This window comes from Lepisosteus platostomus, chromosome 11 (assembly GCF_059453375.1).
Source record: "Lepisosteus platostomus isolate fLepPlt1 chromosome 11, fLepPlt1.hap1, whole genome shotgun sequence".
In the NCBI taxonomy this organism is placed as follows: Eukaryota; Metazoa; Chordata; class Actinopteri; order Semionotiformes; family Lepisosteidae; genus Lepisosteus; species Lepisosteus platostomus.
In genome coordinates, this window is record NC_142621.1 from 47,100,721 (window position 1) to 47,122,755 (window position 22,035).

At 46.5% G+C, this 22,035-nt stretch overlaps 1 protein-coding gene and 1 non-coding gene across 3 annotated transcripts in view; one reads left to right on the forward strand and one right to left on the reverse strand.

Annotated features, from left to right (window-relative positions):
* The window catches only part of bptf (bromodomain PHD finger transcription factor), a 48,869-nt gene extending 29,563 nt beyond the window's left edge, over window positions 1-19,306 (reverse strand). The window contains exons 1-4 of one of the 2 annotated variants that reach the window (XM_088600117.1): window positions 18,313-19,306; window positions 12,071-12,893; window positions 6,961-7,181; window positions 88-312 (exon numbers count right to left, since the gene is read on the reverse strand). In XM_088600117.1, coding sequence (XP_088456243.1) covers window positions 88-312; window positions 6,961-7,181; window positions 12,071-12,893; window positions 18,313-18,835 — 1,792 coding nt within the window. In that variant the 5' untranslated portion in view covers window positions 18,836-19,306. The remainder of the gene's footprint in view (window positions 1-87; window positions 313-6,960; window positions 7,182-12,070; window positions 12,894-18,312) is intronic. The other variant, XM_088600116.1, reaches the window with a different exon arrangement.
* Window positions 19,307-21,028: 1,722 nt separating this feature from the next.
* On the forward strand, window positions 21,029-21,110 carry trnas-aga (transfer RNA serine (anticodon AGA)). Its single transcript has one exon. It is a non-coding gene; the product is annotated as a tRNA-Ser (tRNA).
* The last annotated feature ends 925 nt before the right edge of the window (window positions 21,111-22,035 follow it).

The following is a 22,035-nucleotide window of genomic DNA, read 5'->3' on the forward strand; positions in this document are numbered from 1 at the left end:
CGCAGCCCCGCGTGACCTCATAACGGAGTGCAGTGAATGGCCTGTCCCAAGGAACAACACAGGAGAGAATCGCTACGCCTGCCTTACCCATCTCCGCCGCCTCTTCCCTAGACTGTCCCTCCGACAGTTTCTGCTCCCTTTCCGGTTCGGGCTCTTTGTCTGTGGTTGAATCCCGCTGCTCGTTCTTCTCCGGGTCGGGCTGCCCCTCGGCGCCCACGTCCCGCCTCGCCTTCCCGGCCTCCTCCGCCGCCTTCCTCTTCACGTCCTCCAGCTCCGCCTCCTGCTTGGCCTTCAGCCGCTCCAGAATCTCTTCTGTGGGAGGGCAGGAGGAACAGGTGTCACAGGCCGGCCACTGGTCCCGCTCCAGGAGCAGGGCATGGCCAAACGACTAGGGGACATCTCCCTCTTTGCTAACGTAGTTCAACAGAACATGTGCGAAAGACAGGGGGCAGCAACACACAGGGTCGGTCTCCAAAGGGCTGGAAGCGCCCTTGTCACACAGCAAGAAAGCAGGACACTTCACCTACAGAAGACCCTTGAAACAGTTAACTTTTCATTAGCATGTTTCATGGGATGTTTCTTGGGAATTCTTTAAAATTCAGAAAGGACAGAAAACTATCTTTTAAGAAACCCACATCCAATGCTGGTTAGTCTTTGCAAGGCTGAAGTGAATTAAATCACACATGGGCTCAGTATGTTCTCTCCCCCTGCTCCATCCTCAGCCAGCTGGTGACAGAACTCAGAATGAATTAATAAACTTAGGCGACAGATCTGGGTCTTGATTCTGCACACATCTGAACTCTGTAATCTGAGCCCAGGTTACAACACAAGTAGCTGCTATAATTTAATCGACATTAACAGTGTCTTAATCAGTAGTGGCAGAGTCATGAAAACAGCCCCATCACTTCATTATGTGCAAACTAAAACGGCTCATGGGAGTTCTGTCAGCATTCTAGACATCACCAGCCCTGCCTCACCCACGACCGGAGACACTGCACATTCCTAGTAACAGCAGTGCACATGCTTTGTTATGATATCTATCTTCCTATTATCCCAAAACCACATCACTGATTAAAAAAAATAAAAAAGCATGCACATCTACAAGGTTACTGTGCACTTTTCAAGAGATGACAGAAATAGCTACAGGAGAGGTTCAGTTATTTTTCTATGGGACAAAGTGTTTCAACCTTAAAATCTGTCAAATGTATGACTTATATAGAAAACCGGTAAGAAAATTTAATTGCCACCAATAAAAAAGCTATCGTAGGACTGTTTCTAGATTCTGAACTAAAAATAACCCAGGAAAATAAACTGCATAGTCTGTGGGGAACTGGCTTCTGTAACAATTAACACTGTTGAACACCAAACAACTACTGAGCTCCTGGGAATCTGGGATAAGTCATCCTGCAGTTGTTAATGGGGAAAAAGTATTTAATTTTGCAGTTTATACTTAAGTCAACCTTTTAGAAGGACCAATACAGCTCCTTAATTCCATAATTACACATTTGTTGAGACAAACAGCTTGACGTCTTTCAGATATAAAAGCCTCTGAATGGTCTAATGTAACATGGCTATGTAAAATGAAAAACTGACACCAAAAAAACAATTAGCCAAAAGCATTTACAATTAGCGCAAAGGCATGTACAAAAAAAGTATTGCCATGAAAAAGTATTTACCCCCTTCCTGATTTCCTCTATTTTTGCATATTTGTCACACTGTCAGTTTTCGGATCTTTACACAAAATGAAGTATTAGATAAAGGGAACCGGAGTGAACAAGTAACACTAATTTATTATTATTTCGTTTATTTTATAAACAAAGTTATCCAACAGAGTTATTACTCTTAATAGCTGGTTGTGCCACCTTTAGCTGCAATGACTGCAACCAAATGCTTCCTATAATTCTTTCACATCGCTGTGGAGGAACTGTAGCCCACTCTTCCTCACAGAACTGCTTTAATTCAGAAGCATGTGCAGGTTTTCCAGCATGAACTGCTCGTTTCAGGTCCTGCCACAGCATCTCGATGAGGTTTAGGTCTGGACTTTGACTTGGCCACTCTAAAACTTTCCTTTTGCTTCTTTTCAGCCATTCTGATGTGGACTTGCTTTTGTGTTTTGGATCATTGTCTTGCCGCACGACCCAACTACACTTCAGCTTCAGCTCACAGACGGATGACCAGACATCCTCCTTAAGAATTTTCTGATGCAGAAAATTCATGGTTCCTTCAATTATAGCAAGTCGTCCAGGTCCCGAGGCAGCAAAGCATCCCCACTCCGTCATACTACCACCACGTTTGACTGTTGGTATGATGTTCTTACTGTGGAATACTGCGTTTGATTTACGCCAGAAATAATGGGACCCATGTTGTCCAAAAAGTTCCATTTTGACACATCTGTCCATAGAACATTCTCCCAGAAGGCTTGGGGATCATCCAGGTGCTTCTTGGCAAATGAGAGACGAGCATTTATGTTCTTCTTGGTAAGCTGTGGTTTCCGCCTTGCTACTCTCCCATGAAACCCATTTTTGCCCAGTCTCTTTCCGATTGTGGAGCCATGAACACTGACCTGAGGCAAGAGAAGCCTGCAGTTCTTTGGATGTTTTTTTAGGATCCTTTGTGACTTCCAGGATGATTTTACGCTGCGCCTCCGGAGACATTTTGGCAGGCCGGCCACTCCTGGGAAGATTCACTTCCAGGTGTTCTTCATTTGGAGATGATGGCTCTCACCGTGTGGTTCGGTGGAGTCCCAGAGCCTTAGAAATGGCTTTGTAACCCTTTCCACACTGATAGATATCAACATCTTTTTTCGGATCTCTTCAGGAATTTCCTTTGGTCGTTGCATAATGTGCTTGTTGAATCTTTGTGCTGGCAACTTGACTGATGTTAAGGGTCAAAATAAGTGAGGTTTATACTGAACGGGGCTGGCTGTAAACAAGCCTGGCTGTATTCAATCAGCTGACTCTAAATTACCCCTTAAATTGGGCTGATTTAACTAAGGGGACAATTACTTTTTCACACAGTGCCAGTTGGTGTTGGACACCAATTAATTAAATAAATGAAATGTTAAAAAAAATGTATTTTTTGATCACTCAGGTTCCCTTTATCTAATAATAGATTTTGGTTGAAGACCTGAAAACATTCAGTGTCAAAAATTTGCAATAATAGAGGAAATCAATAAGGGGGAAAATACGTTTTCACGGCACTGTTCAAGAAGTACACTGACGTGTTAAAAAAACATCTGGAAGCTGATTGTTTTTTCCCCAATGCAGGCAACCTCGATTTCTACCTATTGTTGCTGGTATGGGGGAAGAAATCTAAAATGGAAGAATTAATCAATCATGAACAGCTCCCATGATTTGAGAATGTATCACTTCAAAGTACTGTGCATTGAGCAAGAACTAATTGCTACAAAAAATAAGACCTAAAGTCATTAATTCTTCAAGTGGACAGATTTCAGCAAACAACTCATTTTGTAAATTGCATTATCTTTACTACTTATCAGTTTACAATGTACAGCGTACAAATACACAGACAATTTTCCTTTATTTGTGCCCGCATACAGGCAACAGAGCCATTCCTAGAGACCATTTTATATGGCGTCACTGCATCGATGAAATTTTTTCCAAATGTGCATATGTTCTCTCAGTATGTCATAGCTGGGGACCTGCCAGGAATACATCAGTTTTCATAACCTACTCATGCCAAAACCCAAGAATCAGTTAAGTTTCAGATGGTCTTAACCTTAGCACAGCAAAACACTGCACTTAAACAGGCTTTGAAGGTATATTTCAATCCATAAATGTAACAAACACAATAAAAGGTATTAGAGAAACATGGGATTGTAAACTTGTCAGCTCTTTCTGTGTGTAAGGTGACAACTTGAAAAGCTAAATTCAGTAAAGACAAGTAAACACTGCACAACACTTTCCAGAGACGCTGTCAGGGTGTCATTAAAAAACTCACTTTGCAGTTACAAAAAATATACACTGAGGCATCTCATGGGACTTCAGACTTTCACCATTTTAATCCCTTATGACACAGTAGCCCTGGCAGGTTTTCAGTTCACCCACGGCAAGCTTTTCCAAAGACAATAAAACTTTTAGTAATGGGTTTTAGGATCCATTCCAAATAAACCAGGCTGGTTTTTCAAAGCAAAACGGCTAACACGCTGCTGTCTCTGGAGGTTTCACACTTCACCTAGGCTTGGGATTCTCATTTCTTCAAGAAGAAGAATTCCTAGGAATTAACCTTTCATCCCAAGGATCCCAAAGCACTTCTCACAGAGGAGGGAGCCCATTTCATACACCACTGAAGTGCAGCACCTACCTGGGCGATGCACAGCACCACAACAGAGCAGGCCAGGCAGAGAAGCGAAAAGCTGTTTCATTAAAGAAATTAAGGGGGGACTTGAGGAGTGCCTGACAGCGTAAGTCCAAAGTGGAATTTAATCAGGACACCGGGTTTAACACCCTGCTCCTAAAACAGCCATAGGATCTTTAACAACCACATAGTGAGGACCTCTTCAACAACTCATCCTAAACACAGCACCTCCTATAGCAGTGTGCTTTAGTCATCATAGCAAGGCACTGGTCTGGAAATGGCCCAGAGGGAAGAGAGACACCACAATTTGCAGCACCAACCTTGATTTTCTTGGATAACCCCAGGCCTTGCTTAAAGTCAGAGAGGTCTTCTGCTGTTGGCTCTTTAAAGCTCCAGAGTTCATTTTCATGTCACCTTAATGAGTGAACAGCATGAAATGAGCTTCTTCCTTCTTTGGAAAGCCATGACCCTCAAGAGGTATACAAACACCTAGCAGAGGCCTCTGTATTTGAACGGGAGGGTAGGGGCTGGACCATCTGTGCCATAGAGGTCATGCTTGCACACAGGGTAGAGCAGAGGGAGATTTTCAAAGAGCTCCACGCTGAGCACACTGCTCTTGCAGGAGGCCTCTGAGCTATTCACTCCATCATCCCTATTCTCTGCCGGTCTTACAGAAGCTCCCTGGATGAGTGCCCGGTGTCCAACGTGCCAAAGCACAGAAACAGACTTCCATTCACAGAGGCGGCTGAGACCGTAACAAACTTGCTTCATTGGTACCGCACCCCAAGCCCTGCACAACTCTGCGCGTCAACTGTGTGCCTGTACAGGGCATCACTACCTAAGGCCACGTCCTGTCTGTGCAGATTTTTACACAGAGAGCACATCCTTGTATATCTGCTCCTTTACAATTGAAAAGCAAGCAAGAAACTGAAGCTAAACGAAAACAAAAATAAGTCCTGCCAGCACTGTCAGGTTTTCTGCCAAAGAAGAAAATTGCTACAAAATGAGCGAGAAGCCCTCAACAAGACGAGGAAAATTAGAGACAAAAAACTTAAGTCTGCAATAAATGCATGTGTTGAAATCAAATGTTAAAATCAATTATCCAGCATTAGAAGTGGAAACTTCTGTAAAGGCTGTCATGTGCCTAATTAAAAAAAAAAAGTACGAGAGGAAATATATAAACATTCTGTGAGCTTGGTAAAAGGAAAAACAGGTGCCTGATTCAGGGGTGTCAATTTTGCGGGATTTTTTTTTTAAAACCAATTTTACACATCTCCAAGGACGGCAGAGCATCACAAGAGACAAAGACGGTAAAAAAAAAAAAAAAAGAAGAAAAAAAAGAAGTAGCACGGCTTGGAAAAATAACAGAGCGCTTTTGAAATGCTGAACAGCAGCCTCCTCCTCGGCAAAGGAGGTCCTTGGGGATTCTGAGCACACAGCAGCAGAAAAACCACCGCTGCCATATCTCCTTTCGGGAATGACATCCATTATAAATGTTCGCCAAGGTGTATGATAGCACAGGAATAGCAAAGCCCAATTATTGCACATAACAGCTGCCATCACTCAAGTCTCATCCCGAAATGCACAATAGTCAGCTTGTGACGGACGCTTTCTAAAATTTAAAATCCGGGATGAGTAGGCCAGGACAGACAGAAGCTCCCAATTGCTCACCAGGGAGAGAAGATGAATAACTTTACATTTCTGCCTTTCAGTGCGAAGTTTCTTGTACATATTACATTGATTAAACAGGAAACTAATAAACTCTATCTCCAAACTGTCTTCACTTTAATTTACGTTAATATTGCTCTGTAAAAGGGGGTATCCAGCACGAAATCCCCAGCATTAGCTTCTCGCTCGTCAACCGCTTGTGAAACTGTCGCACAATGTGCACTGAAATCGTATTCCTTTTCCTGAGTGAGAAAGCGTATATAAAGAAAGCTCATGCCCATTAATGCTAGCTTTATAATTTATAGAAAAGGCAGAGCTTTGTCATAGTCTGGAGTGACACCATTTTTGTCTCAGAATTTTATTACCGCCTTGGAAAATGATCCAAACGGTTTACCAAAACGGAAAAGTCTTCTCTGTGTGGGAATTCTCTTCATTCTCACAACTTGCAAGATCATTTTTTAGCAATCCCTCCAATGGTTTATAAGAGCAACAAAAAAAAACTGCACCTCATAACAGTACCAATCTTAAATTAGGGTTCTTCAGAAGTACAGTGACAGCCAAGTGAAATTTACCGGAGGCACTGGGGTTAACGCCTAACTCATGCGCAGTGCCAGGAGAGCTTTAAAGATCACGCAGACAGGTGCTGGTTTAACACTTCATCTAAAGACCAATAGCTTCCACACAGTCTCCCTGGTCAACATACTAAGGTGGATGATAAATTTTCATTCGTTAAAAAAAAATCATTTTTAATCTTTAAATAACTGAAATAAAAATGTTGAAGCATCTGGGGGAGAAACAACCACGCGCTGAGACCAAGACCTTTTCTACAGGGTCTTTCAACAGGGGCCGAGGAAACGCAAGCAAATCACTTCCACACAAAACATCCTCCTTTCCCGACTTCTCTACTGGTGCCGAACAGAGGTGATCCGCATTCTCCCAGCCATCCACTCAATGGAGTAAAGAGAACCTTCTTACCGTTAGCTGCGGCCAGAAAAGACTTGTTATTGCCCCTGGCTTTGTTGGTGAGATCTTCCGTTATGTCCATGTGAGTGTGTATTTCCTCTCTCATCTCCTCGAGAGTCCTGCACAGTTCGCTCTCCCAGTAGTCCTTATCTAGACAGTCAATCAGTTCTGCTAACTGGACCTTTGTGCTGTAGTACCATATCTTCTTATTCTCATGTTCACCGTCTTCTTCGCTGGAGAGAGCAGAGCCACAATTAGTGCAACGAAATACAGAAAAAAAAAGAAACCCTTAAAATGTGACACATGCCTTTTCAGAGAGGGGTTATCGCACCGACCCATCAAGCACTTCATGAAGATGGACAGAAATGCTGTTGGCGAAGAGTATCTTGACAGTCATACACACGATAAAAATTTCTTCAAAATTTCTTGTAAAAAAATGCAACCCATTGAGTCCTGAATGACACTACAAGTTTCCAATGTTACCTTTTGAAATGACAGAAATACAATTAACAGCAGGACCAAAGCCTTCAAACACTCCTGTTGGACTGAAAGGATAGAAATGACCATTTCTGACAATTTCGTTAAATCTCATTTATATTCCTTACACTAAGCCCTGTATAGTCACTATGGCTGTCATCCAGCAGCTAGTTAGCATAGCGAGTACAGGAGGTTTATATAAAAAGGCAACCACAGTTTCCCAATTTCAGAAGTAGAAATGATATGCAAATGTTTTGCCTCTCCCTAGTTTTCTTAGAGATGCATTAATGAGTGAAGACCTTTACAGCACCATGGACCATCTCCCCCATTTTGAACTGTGACGTTCAAATCGAGAAAACACAGAACCCTCTGGAAAAGAATAAGAGAATTGTTTCACCATCCAACAAACAAACAAACGAAATATACTTAAATACAAACAGACGATAAGGCATTTGCTTCAAAATTTCACTAAGACGACGAGGAACTGTTTGCACAAGTTTCCACAAGACAGTGCAGCGGAGAGCCTCTGGAATGTATGAAGACAAACTATTATGCAATTTGAAATCAGTTCAATAAATGTGCAATTAACTCCACAGAAAATTACATTTTAACTTAGAGCCCCCCCCTCCACAACATAGGTCAGTACTAGTGAAAAGTAAGCCCTTCTCCTCTTTCGCCATGGAATGAAGTACAGCAAAGCACCTCCCAATGCTGCGGCAACCAAGTTGTGCTGCTGTAAGATTTTTCTACTCATAGATTTTCAATAGCTTTGGCAGCCAGGCCTCATATAGAGGGAAAGCTGTAGCAATCACTCACACACCTCGGTGAAGATGAAGATCACCTCCTCTGTAACACCGTTCAACTGACAGTAAAGCAGGAGAATACTCTAGGCAGTGACAAACACACTCCAGCTTAAAAGGGAGAGAAGGAGATCACGTGCGTTTTTAGAATCACAGAATACTGTGCATTGCCACTCCCTTATAACAGCCCAGAATAAGATAGTACTGCAGTTCCAGTCCAGAAAACAGCACCACTTGTGACTTGTCGGAAGCCCGGATATCGGATGAAGCAACTGAAAAACAGAGCATCTACTTCTAAGAAAAAAAACTTTGAAAATCTTTGATTCCACAGAAACTGCTGACTGAAGCGCATATCAAGGCCTCGTCATAAATAAAACAAAACACGTTTTGTGACTGAGGCTGCGGTGTGTGTACACGACTTACTTGCACAAAGTCTTTCACCTACTATGTCTAAGTAACACAGGACTTGACAGGAGGTACCCCCAAGAGCTGCATCAAGAATTGGCTCATTCCCCGACTCACAAGGAGTGACATTCCATGGGAAAATGACTCCCGATCCCTACTGCCTCCAAAGTTTACCTGAAAATATTTTCAGCCCAAAAAACTATTCATTAAAACTTCAACTCCCCCCAGTTAAGACAAAAACCCTGAAGTCAGGGATTGCACACTGCTTAAAGAAAACAAGCGATAAACTATGACAAGAGGACGGCATGATGGCGCAGTGGTGGCCAATGCTCCCAGCCTGGGTTTAACTCGGGCCCTGGTGTGCTGTCTGCGTGGAGTTTGCATGTTCCCCCTGCGTTTTAGCGGGTTTCTTCCGGATGCTCCGGGGGTCCTGCCACAGTCCAAAGACACTGGCAGGTCCACAGACGTCTGGGAAAACCGGCCCCGATGTGTGTGCGTGTGTCCGCCTGCCCTGAGAGAGACAGGCGCCCCGGCCAGGGGGTACCCCGGCTTGCGCTCACTGCTTGCCAGGACAGCTTGCTCCGGCTCCCCCGCGGCCCTGTGCTGGATACTGTGGTTATGAAATGGATGGATGTACCACCATGAGTGTAAGAAAAGGTTCGAATTCTCTGCAATTAAACACAAATGTTTTGGTGAAAATGCCATTGGAATCTGAGACATCCAAACGAATCGGCAGAGATGTTTGTTAAAACTGCACGTTTTCCTTTTCGGCATCAGACCAGTTCCAGCGAGGCACTTCTGATAAGAGTGTTTGCTGTAGGAGCTGCAATGACATCCTAAAAGCCAAACCCTGGGATGTCCCCTGACTATCCCACCGCACTCACTCACAAGCGGGTTGTGTTTCAGACTTCAGGAGAATCGTTCCCCACAGCAGGTACCAAACATGTTTAAGAACACTTGGTAAAAAGGTGTTTTAAATACCATCTGCTTTGTCTCTTTTAAAATCCATTCTTTGTTATTCTCAGTTTTATCTACTTTCGCACATGACGTACAAAAGGCATAGAATTCTGCTTTACACAGTCTTGGCCAGAACAATAATTAATAATCCTTCCAGTTATCTAAATTGAGAATATGGACACATTTTGGTCTTTTCAAGGTTGTTTTTTACATCACATTTACGAAAGAATTGTGGAATGCCAAGAGATTGGCAAAACCTGGCATTTTTTTGCAATTGTACTACAAACTGACTTTAAGTGTTGATAATGTACACTCTATGTGAATACAGCAGATTTTTTCTTATCCTTTTTGTATCTACTGCTGCAGTCAGAAGCATTCACACACTGTAATGGAAACATGATTACCTGCTGCTTCACTAAATGCAACAAATATTCTTCACTAAACATATTTCTCAATAATATCTGGAACTCGGACAGTAGTACAATGTGTTAAAATGTAAAAAAATAACAGTCTTTATTAACATTGTGTGAACATCTGTATCACACATTGTGACTTTTTGGCATAACATGGTAAAAAAGTCCTATGATCTACACACATGATTTTTTCTTTCCAGACAACCCTATGTAAGGAGGCCACAGTTCCTCCCCTACAAAGCAACACAAACCATGTCCCATCAAACATTATACCCGTGTACACAAATACTTTAATTTTCTTCTCCACACTTTCACAACCCAGGTGAATGAAATGGCTACAAATAAAAACACAACCTCACATCAGCTGGCTCAATTAACATCTTTGCTTCATCTAGCAGATGCAGAATGATATAATCTGAGCTGCCAGAGATAAATTCAATTAAGTTGGTTAAAGGCAGAGTTCACAGAAAACACTGAGGATCCCTGCATTACATCACTAGCCTGCTGACCTCTTCAATTTAAACAGGGCAGAGAGGGCTCACCAGGGAGACAATGGGGTGGAGATACTTCCCCTGGTACAACAGCTAAGAGGAAACTAATCACTCTGACAGCCAGATAATCAGGTGTGCTATCATTTGTTAACTGGTCTAAACATTACCTTTGTGTTGTACTTACACTGGGGATTTTCTGTGCAAACCACCATGACAAATGTACGTCTGAACCAAAAATATACATTATTAATGAGCCAAATCCAAAAAATCATAACTGCACAGAAAAGCCAAAGACCACTGCAAAGCTTTAAACAACAGGTTAACGCAAAAGCGTGTCCTGTTTCACAACCTCGTCTTCAGTAAAATCTCTGTAAGTATATCGGTTGAGTCACCATTTTCCTTTTCTTTAAATTTCCTCTCTTTCTCACCTCTACTGATGGGAGTTTAATTTGCTACAGCGTTGCGACTTACCCAGTGCAGCTGAAGGAGGTAAGCAAGTCACTTGGGAAAAGCCCTGACACCTCAGAGCAAGCGAGCGCGTCGTCCCTACACTGTGAAAGAGTCAACCTCAACTTTGCAGCCAGACAGCTGACTTTCCACTTGTCAACTACAACACCATGGGCAGTCAGCCTGGCCCAGTGCTCCTCACTCCTGGGCCCTGCAGGTAGTACAAGCAACTTAACATCCTCCAAAGCTAAGACCCGGGAACAGCAGAATAAAATTACATCCATTATCTCCATAATTGATTCCATGAAGCCACTCCGAGTCCAAAAGGGACGAAAAACAGAGAATGAATTGAGCATTGCTGGTTTAAAGCAGGAGTGCCCATACCTATATTTAGTATTCCTTTTTAAATACAGGAGAGCAGCCACAGGCAATTTGGTAAAGCAGAAACGCACAAAATTATGAGGTGATGGGTTTTAAGAGGAAAGTCTGGAGGCGAACTGCCATATGATGTCAGAGGTTCACATAAGAGGGGAAACAGGACACTAGGAGCTGAAGTTACATTCCCTGCCACTGTGGGGCTGTTAAGGGCTTCTTCTCTCTCAGAGCCTAGCCCAGTAGCTTTCCAACAGATACACTGTGGCACAAACATAAGAGATGCGAGTAATCTGCTTTTACTTCATGGGGGGAGAAGAGCCGAAATTTATCTGCCTGCTTTATTCAACTGGCAACGCGTTTTAGGTCACAATTGTTCTAGACTCGTCCTATCAACACGGAGACCGGGAAGACCGCAAACAGCTTTAGGAAGAGACGCAGCCCACTGCGAGGCACCTGGCCGTGACTCCTCCAGGTACACTTTCCCTGAGGTTTCTTTTATTGGAAGACCAAACAAAAAAAAAAAAGAAGAAAAAAGCACGTCTCCTGAACAAGACCGCACGGTGGGCCCAGTAAGTATCGGACCTCTGAGATCACGTTTCTCGTTGAGAGAAGGAACAACCTAAACCCTACTTTGTGCGAATTAGCACTTAAAACCATCTTCAGGTGGCGTAAACACTGGATTACTTAAGCGCTCTGTTAACGAGAGCCCAGCTTTCCTCCGATGGGGAATTAAGCCAAGGAAGAGCCTCCTACTTACATAATGATCCTCCTGTTGAGGAACCAGTACTTCCGCCGGTGCCGGTCGTAGCCGATGGGCTCCTGCCGCACGTAGGGTTTGCTCTTCTGGCTCTCGGCCACGCAGTCCGTCACGCCCTGCACCTTGTGCGCCACGCAGATCTCGCACTGCCACTCGTCCTCGGGCACCTCCTCCAGGGGCGGCTTCACGCACTCCAGGTGGTACACGGCCGAGCAGGTCTCGCAGCACAGCAGGTCGCCCAGCTTGTGGCACACGCGGCAGTGGTCGTCGTACTGGATGACGCCCTCGGACAGGAGCTCCTCGCGGGCGATGTTGGTGGTGAGGAACTGGTCCACCAGGAACTGCAGCACCTTGACCTTGCTCTCCAGGGGGCCGTAGGGGTAGTCCTCCACCTCCTGGTAGGGCAGCACGTGGTGGTACTCGCGGTCGCTCTCGCAGTACACCCGCACCACCTCGGGCCACGTCATGCCGTCGATGAAGTACAGCGTGGAGTTGACGCTGTCCTTGAGGTCGGCCGGGCCGAAGGTGGTGTTGGAGGTGTCCTCCTCACGCAGGATGGCCTTGAGCAGGGAGATGTGCGTCTCCGCGATCAGCGTGCACTGCTCCTGCCCCACCAGCGCCGCGCAGAAGTCCTCGAAGCGGAAGGGCGACAGCCGCAGGACCGTGCCAAAGTTCCTCAGCACCTCGTAAATGGCCGCCACGTTCAGGAGCTGCTCGTTGGGCACCATGAGGTCCTCCGAGGACTTGGGGAGCTCCAGGGGAGGGACCTCCTTCTCCTCGAAAATCGGGGAGCGGGGCCGGTGCACCCGCGGCCTCCTCCTGCCTACAGTCGGGGTGGGGGGGGGAAACAAAAGCATGAGAACAGCCATCAGGAACACCAATAGTTTTACCTGTAAAAACTATTCAGCTTTCTGAGCAAAACAAAAATCCCTCAGAGGCCTGCTGGTCTGGTGGTAGGGACAAAAATAAAATACTCAAGTCTCCTGGAAATCAAACCCCAAGTTTCACAGTCTTAAAGAAAAAACAAGGTTCTACCATCATGTTTAAATTTGGCTCCAATTAATGAAACACCCCCCCCCCCCCCCACTGCTTCAATTAATTATGGTTGGATAGCCGGTAACGTGGGCTGTCAGCAGAAGTTTGCACTGGGAAAAGGACCTGCGCTGTGCTAGCCAACAAAAGCTGACGTCTCAGCACCACACACGGTTTACATGACAAAAAGGAAGCATTCACTCATAATTAACACACACGTGGGAAATTATGGGTCACGTCTTTCAGTTTCCATACACAAAGATCTTGACTCAAACGTGCTATTTGGAAACCGCATGGATCCCAAGATCCCAAGGAAGATCCAAAATAAGAACTAACAAATACAGCCTCACTGTCTTACAGCACTCAGAAAAACAGGCAATTTTAACTGCAACTGCACATGCAATGACGCGGTTTTCAATGTGAAAGTGAAGTATGGACCAATTAATGCGCTATTATATATAAAGAACATATATATAATCTTTCTCATAACCTCATTTTTTTTTATTTCTCTAGCTTCCTTTTTTTTTTTGATTAGTAGGGAACCACCTGCAATAGCTTCACTGGTCTCCCCCCAAGGTTAATAATTTAGGGGTGCCTCATCGGGGGCGACTTACATAACATCTACAAAACATACAATAATGGATGAAGAAAATCCTAAACTAAAATCACTAAACACAGAAGAAACAATACGGCAGACAGGTAGACGTTCAATGCCTGGGCAGAGCAGACTGAAACGAATGCCTATTAAGCAGTACACATGTAGGTAGTTAAGGAATGACTATAGTACACAGTCATCCGTGATTCAATAATCACTGATTACAGAGCAGTATCTGGTGGTACAAATTCATGACAGAGTCCAAACAGGTGTGTTTTGGAGACGATACCTTAAAGGTGGTCTGAGTGCACACTAACGAGGATGGGAGGTGTACAGATCTGCCCACTGTCTAGAGGGCGTATCTGATGCTTACACCAAAGCTCCCCAGTTAAATGCCACATCCTTCACCTGCTGTTCAAGGGCTTGACCACAACAATGCCTCCATGCATCCGTGACGTTTCGTGATCCCGATTGCGTATACTGCGTTAACAACGCACCGGGCAATTCACAACTCCAACAACAGTATTGATCATAGAAGGGTTAAAATAACTAGCAGCGTGGTTAAGAAGTTAAAGAAGTTGGACGTGTCAAGAATAACTCATTGGATCAAGCCAATGTGAAGGCAAGTGGGATAAATTAGGCTGTTTCTTAGGAATCGTTTCATTGTTTAGGGGAAAATCAAAACATTAATGCTCTTCCCGAATGTGCATTCATAAGTCTGCTAGGGATGAATTCATTCTCCTAAACGCCACTTGTGAGTATGTGACAAGAGAAATGTAGACAAAGCTTCTTCACATTCCCCCCCCCCAAAAAATAAAACACCCCCATTGTCTGCAGACTTGAGCACTGAAGCGAAAGTTGGGACAAATGCTTTAGCAAACAAGCAGTCTAATTACTCTGTGTCTAATTAGCATCTTCGGGAGTTCAGCAGAAAACCTGCCCTCAAAGACGACAAGATAAAGAGGAACAAAATTGAATGTAATTGCTGCTCCCCGAGTCGTCTTCTCTTCGCTGTAATCTAGGCACACGCATGAAAACTGCCCCCTGCAAATGATTTTGGAAAAAAAATATTCAACAAACTGCTTCTGCACATCTTAACAAACGAGCACCTCCATTCTACTCCTCCTGTCTTGAAGAGAGATCACTTTTCCCCGTGTGCCTGTACCTGAAAAAGCACACAGTGCTCTAAGCCAGCCACCCTCCTTCCTATTGTTTTAAGATATGCTGGTTCCCCCAGGCCCCAGGGCAGCACCTCCTAGACCCAGAGCTGCCCTCTGCAGGCAAGGGCACCTGAGACTGGACCAGCCTGGCAGCAATATCATGTATCATCGTCGCCTGCAAGAGGGAACAGGGAACTTCACCCGCATGCTTCCAGAGAAATAGGTGATGGTCAAGTTATGAAACAGCAGTTAGTGAAAGTCCGGTACCACAGCAGCTCAGCCATTAATACCCAGATCCCATCCCAGAGAGAATATTGCTCTGTGATCCTCCTGTTGAGGAACCAGTACTTCCGCCGAACCAGTACTTCCGCTCTGTGATGGGGATACCCAGATCCCATCCCAGAGAGAATATTGCTCTGTGATCCTCCTGTTGAGGAACCAGTACTTCCGCCGGTGCCGGTCGTAGCCGATGGGCTCCTGCCGCACGTAGGGTTTGCTCTTCTGGCTCTAGAGCAGCTCAGGTCACTGTGCAATACCGACTCATATCCCCGTACTCACAGGCACCCACATGTGCACGGGTAACCAAATGCATCGACACCTCCATCTCCTTGTGGATGCATGCACTCCACAGGTCAAAGAAACCACGGTTCTAATTTTATAACAAATTAGATGACAGGGTTACGACTGTGTGTGGCATGCATAAAATGATCTCCGTCTTGATCTTCGTTTTACACTTCTACTTGACTTTATGTAAGGCAAGCAGGCTGTTCCGGTGTTTAAGGATGAATGGCTGGGTTTCTTTCCTCATTATGTGGAACTCATTATGACTTCAGCAGACGTACCTCGGTTTACTCGCAGAGGGTCACACTGAAAAGGGCTGAAAAGGAGAGTTTCTGGAGTCACGGTCACCCCCCTTCTCAGACAAAGCGCCAGCCGAGAGCCATGGGTGCTTCTTAAAATGACTTTTTGTCTCATCAGTAAAATGAGGACGTACAAAGACAGGTCGCAAAAGGGGAGGAAACCAGTCATTTGGCTGCTAGGGGCTAAGTGAGATGACGAACTAATCGAGTTGTTTCTCGAAAGAAAGCGGGGTATCGGCGTCATCACAGCTGGGCAGCTTGTCCCGATCTCCCGTGATGCTTCACCCCTGCGCGCATTGCAGGAGCTGCAGGAACTTTCCTGAAGTTTCTGTCACAGAGCGAAGGTACTCTTACAAAGCTGCATTTCCCAAACTGGGGTTCTAAAAGCCTTTTGCAGGGATCCCCCTGAAGGATTCCACCTGGTATCGAGAAAAAACGTCCATCAACGGAAATGCCTGAAGCCGAAGTCTCTCTGTGCCCCACTCCTATTAATGTTCACCTACAGAATCAACGTCAGGCCAGCCTGGTTTAAAATCAGGTTTCTCCCTGCCGAAGGAGGTACAGCCCTTGAAAAGGGCTCTCCCAGCGAGCAGAGTGTGTGAACACAGACACTGTGTGCACTACGAGAGGGCAGGATACAGGTAGAGAGGACAGAAAGACGGGTATCTGTTGTGCAAAACTGTTCAGGGCAGAAATGAGGAATGACTGCGCTGACTTCACAGCAGTCTTTATCACGGCTCGCCTGTGTACAAGAGCCCTCTTACCTGAGGAAACCCATACATGACAAAGACCAGAAGCCACAGCTAACTCCTCCTTCCTCTTCCTCTTCTGCCAATTTAACAGCAACACTGCCTAAACGTTACTGGCATCTCTGCCTGAGACTTCTTACTGAGAGACCCCGAGGATACCCACATTAAGCCCTGATCTCAGAGAAATTAAAGAAAACTAAAAGAGGAAGATGTACAAATCACAAAATACACGTGATAAAAAAAACTGATAAGTAAATGAAATTATTCAGTTTCTAAAAACACTTTTAGAGGGCAGGAATGAAGTAAGTTCATAGTAACTGGGGTATTTATATAAATCCGTGGTGCTTAATACACATAGCATTAAAGAAAATAAAATCGAATATTATAGATAACTGGGTTCCTGAATTTTATGGTGATTTTTTTTACATATAATCATAGCAGTAGGAAAATTACAGTTCCATTCTGCATTCTTTCAACTTGCCAAGCTGGTAATTTCTGCACATCAAAAAATATCATTTTAGCTTCCACTCTGAAGATCTTACAGATACATTTTACCCACAATTACGCGTAAAATTAGTTGCAGCATAGACAATCCCTTAGTGCCTTCTAAATTAATTATTTATTCCCGTGGAAAGAAACAAAATATCACTTCGACTGCACCACAGCAGTTTTTTCTCTCGATGCCTTAAAAAGGGGTCATAAAGCCGATTTAAGTATACACAAATGTGAAAGTCCTTAAAAAATTGAGCAGAAGAGCTTAAGAAACGCAAGGTGTAGAATAAAAATGAGCAATATCTTGGTAAAACAAAAGGTGTTTTATTAATATTCTCCGTGCATGTTCTTATCTGGTATTCTGGAATCAATGCTTTGATGTCAGGAAGGGATAATAAAAATGTGTATGGAATAAAAAAAGTTAAGATTCCCTTAGCATCCCTGACAGCCCAGTGGATCTGCGCCCCCCGACAGGTGAGACGGACACGCTCGTTTTCACAACACAGGCCGCGTGTTCCGGCGTCAAACACGGCGGGCACCGGGGGGGTCCGGGTCAGCAGGTCACACCTCTCCTGCACCTGAACCCCTGTCCCGAGGCTGAGCCAGCGACGTCGGCTCGTCACACGTTTCGGCCGTAAGCCGAAAGAGCCGCCCGGGTTTTTGCAAACGCCAGCAGGCCGGTGCAAAAATCATAAAAGTGCCCGTCAGGGGGTTTGTGCGCTCGGCTACGGAGGTCCGCTGTCACCCGCCTGTCCTGTTTAAAAACAGGTCCCCCCCAATCGTCACCCCAACAAATCCGCACTTCGAGGCCCATTTTGGAGTTTATTTAATCGGCAAAAAAAACAACAAAATTCAATAATAATATCAATAAAAATAATAAAACGATTATTTCCAAACGCCCCCCAAACTGCTCGAGTCCCTTTACAGTCCCAAGTCTTCCCACGGACGACAACAACAACAACAACAAAAAAAGAAAACCCCAACAACACGACAAAAACGGCGACAATCTGGAAACGAAACGTCAAGATTCGGGCGCAAAATCCGTGCGAGTTACGCGAGACCAGGCCGCGGTCCCCCCCCCCGGGGGGAAACGCAGAAATTAAAAAAAAAACTAAAACTACGGATAAAGTTGAGCCGCGGGACCGCGGTGCTGCCGAGCCGAGGCCTGCTGCCTGGCGGCCGGAGCGCGATCTCCATTTTGAACAATACCGCTTCCTGCACGGCTCCTGCTCCACAAACGTGCGAAAATCAAACCCCGGCGACTCGCCTCGCTGGCTTCGCCATCTCTCACCCCCCCTCTCCTCCTCCTCCTCCTCTCCCCCGGTACCCAAAAAAAAAAAAATGAAGCTTTTACCTGGGGCGCTGCCGTAGGTACTGTGGCTCCTGAAGCTGCTCTCCGTGCAGTAGCTCGCATCGTCGTCGTCCTCGCCTATTTCCTCCAGGTAGTCCGACTCGTCGTCCAGCGCTTCCTCCTCGTCCTCGGACGCCGGCTCCTCTTCCACGAAGTCTTCGTCGTCCGACCGCAGGCTCACGGCGTCCTCCTCCTCCTCGTCGTCGTCGCTCTCATGGTCGTCGTAGACCACCTTGCCGCCGCCGCCGGTGGTGGTGGCGGCGCCGCTGCCACTGGCGGCGCTGCGCCGGCCCCTGCCCGCTGCCCTGCCTCTGCCCCGGCCCCCCGCCGCCGCCGCGGCCGGCCCGACTCGCCTCCGGCCCCGGCAGCTGTGGTGGCCGCCCCGCCGCGGGGCCGCGAGGTCGGTCTCGGGCGCCCCCCGGCCCTTGGCGCCCAGCCCGCGCCGGGGTCTGAGCCCGCGCACCGGCCCCGAGGAGGGCTCGTGCATCAGCGCCTGCTTCGGCGGCCTGCCTCTTCTCCCCCTCATCGCATAGAATACGGCTTAAAAAAAAAAAACAACCAAAACAACCTATTATCTTCGCTCTCGGCCCTCCGCCGCGATTCGACGGCGCAAACCGGGTCAGACCGGTACCGCCCGAAAGCTGGACCTCCGCCGATTTCGGAGCAGCCGGTCCCGCCAAGCCCCGGGCTCAGTTAGGGAGAGAAAGCTCAAGCCGAATGGCCGGCGTCCCGCTCCGGGTCGCCCACAGCCGCCATTTTTCTTCCTCTCTCTCCGTCTGCTGAAAACAGACAGCAGGCCCGGTGCGCGGGGTCACGTGACCGCCCGCCGCACTCGCTGCTCCGGCGGCTCGGCGCGCGTCTCCGGCGGCAGGAGAGCGGGGTGCCTCGGCTCGGGGGCTGCGTGATTTCTGTTTGTTTACGTGCATGCATCCAAAATCTTTGTTTTTTTCTCCTCAAACGGAGGAAGCAGCAGCAGGAGCAGCAGCAGCAACCACCGCCATCACCACCACCTAGGTCTAGCGCTCTTCTAAAGCGCCGCTTTTATTATTCTTATTATTATTTTATTAATATTATTATTGTTGTTGTTGTTGCTGCTGGTCGCAGGACGACGCCCGCGCGACGGCGGGGGAGTTTGTGCGAGACAACAACAATAAAAAAAAAAACAAAAACAAAACAAAACAATGTCACAACACACCAGCCCCCAGAAGCCAAAGGAAAACACAGGCGCTCATGCGGTCCACACAACCGTCAGGGCAGTATCCAATCAGAGCAGGGATGCTGGGATAGTAACCCCCCTCCTCCTCGCCAACAAGTGTGCGTTCTCGCCGTGCTCATCAGACGCCTTTCCCTCGCTCGGCGCTTGGGAAAGGTCAGCAAGCGGCTCAGATCCAGGTCGCAAGGTCTTAAATGCAGAAAACAAAACGCCCTTCTCAAGGGAAGCGTTTCTCCGTGGTCGCCCCCCCCTTCCCAGTTTTTTACTACCTACATTTACGAATGTCAAACTGGGGAAAGAAAGTGTCGTTTTATATCGTCCCCACGCGTCCTTTATTGATCTTTACAATGACGCGATTTGCAATAACGAACTCGATCAAACTCGCAGTTCTTTCCTCCCGTCTGTGTCCGGGAGCTGGCCCGGGGCTGGTTCATCATTCCCCGGCTCCAGCGAGTCCCAGGACACCACATCACCCACATCCCTGGCGGAAATGTCGTGCGTGAATCCGCGTGTGCGCGTCCAAGGACGCCCGTCGCGTCCTAACGCTAGGGCTGTAAACCGCAGGTCCCACAGTCCCTACGGAAATAAAAGTCTTAACACTCCATTAATCAGAGTCTGAGAAGCAAGAGTTCGGAGTTGATCCCACTGACGTTCATTTAGTTTTTTTTTTGCATATAGAAAAAAAAAACACGTTCCCCAAACAGTCTGATAAGATGACGAATCACCGGTTATCACGATCAGGCCGGTGTGTGGGGCCGTCCGTCCTCCCTGCTGCGAGTTTCTCCTCCACGCTGCCGCTGTGAGAGCGCAAATCGCTCACCAGCAACGGTGGCGGGGCAATGATCACGCGTGGTGCGCGCTGCCCCCCGGATTTCATCGCCTTTCCCGGACGAAAAAGCGCGACCAAACAAACGGAATGAGCAACACATAAACCACGCACAGGGGGGGGGGACCGAGATCAGCCACACGGCAGCCCTGTGCGTTGTGTGACCGCTGTGTGTGATCTTCCCAAACACCTTGAAGATTTCGCCTTGGTCGTCTTGTCTCCTCTGAAGGCCCTCTCGCCTTCATCACACACCTCGCACGCTGGAAGGGATTTTTTCTGAATGAACTCGGTTCTCCCTCACAACCACACAGCGCCTCCTAGCGCCGCCTTTGAGAAGCGACCGGCGGTCTAGGGGGAAAATACGACGGCCACTAAAATATATGTATTTTTTAGGTTCTCCCTCGAGTATCAATATAACCATGTGTTTCGCAGGCCTTAAACTGGGGGGGGTTCTGAAACAAAATTGGGGTCTGCGGTTTCCTAGACCTAACGACACGGCTTGAGACAGCCGGCAAATGAAGATCTTTATTGAAGCAGCGGGCCGTTTCAGTGAATGGGACAGATTCTGAAGTAGATGCATGTCCTCTTGGACGATATTTCTGGGAATGCGTTGAAAATGACACTGGTGGTGGGGCTCTGTACCAGCTCTGGGCGGCGGGCGGAGGAGCAGTTAGTGTCTTGTAGTCGTGGCCGAGTGGTTAAGGCGATGGACTAGAAATCCATTGGGGTCTCCCCGCGCAGGTTCGAATCCTGCCGACTACGGGTGCGTAATTTTTCCTCTCCTGCTTCAACCTTTAATTAGCAGTCGACAAAATTGATTTTGTAATATTTTTTTACGAAGCGCGCGTGTGTGTTATATATCGACGCACGCGTTTCAATCTGATTGTGCGACTACCCGAGCACTGCATTCAAACTGAAAGCAGAAAAAAAATGTCGGGAGAGGTTTCCGTTTCACAAAGGGTCCGTTGTCCGCCGGCCCACAGTTAACATCCCATGTAAAACACGAAACATTCTCTTTTTTTTTAATCTAAAACTCTCCCGGATCCATCCCGGTCAAACCCATTAAAACGAGCGACATCCTTTTCTGACATATGAAAGCGTTGAATCTAAAGCGCAGCAAATATCACCCCCTAGCGCTGAAAAGAGGTCAATACCACTGAATATTTTGTAAAACAAAATTCTAGGGAAATTGTATTTTTTTTAAAGAAAACAAGATTACTCATTTTCTTTACTCTTGTAGTCATCGCAGATGAATCTTCATTAGAAGGCCTCCAATAAAACGCGAAGGGAAATCGTAACATTTACGATTACAAACGGAATATTAAAATGGTTATATCTTTAATATAACGTATCAAAACGCCGAAACCCCGTGCTCTATCGATTCCGTTTGAAAACGAGATACATGTCATCAGAGTTTAACAAAGAACAAATTGAATATGGTTAAACAACGTACGGCCAGCAGGCGTATCACCCTGCAACTCCCAGAAGCTCAGCAGTGTGAGCCTGGACAGTACCTGGAGGGGAGACTCCTGGGAAAGCTGAGGCTGCTGCTGGAAGAGGTGTTAATGGGGCCAGCAGGGGGCGCTCACCCTGCGGCCTGTGTGGGTCCTATTGCCCCAGTACAGTGACAGGGACACTGTACTGTGAAAAGGCGCTGTCCTTCGGAAGAGACGTTAAATCGAGGTCC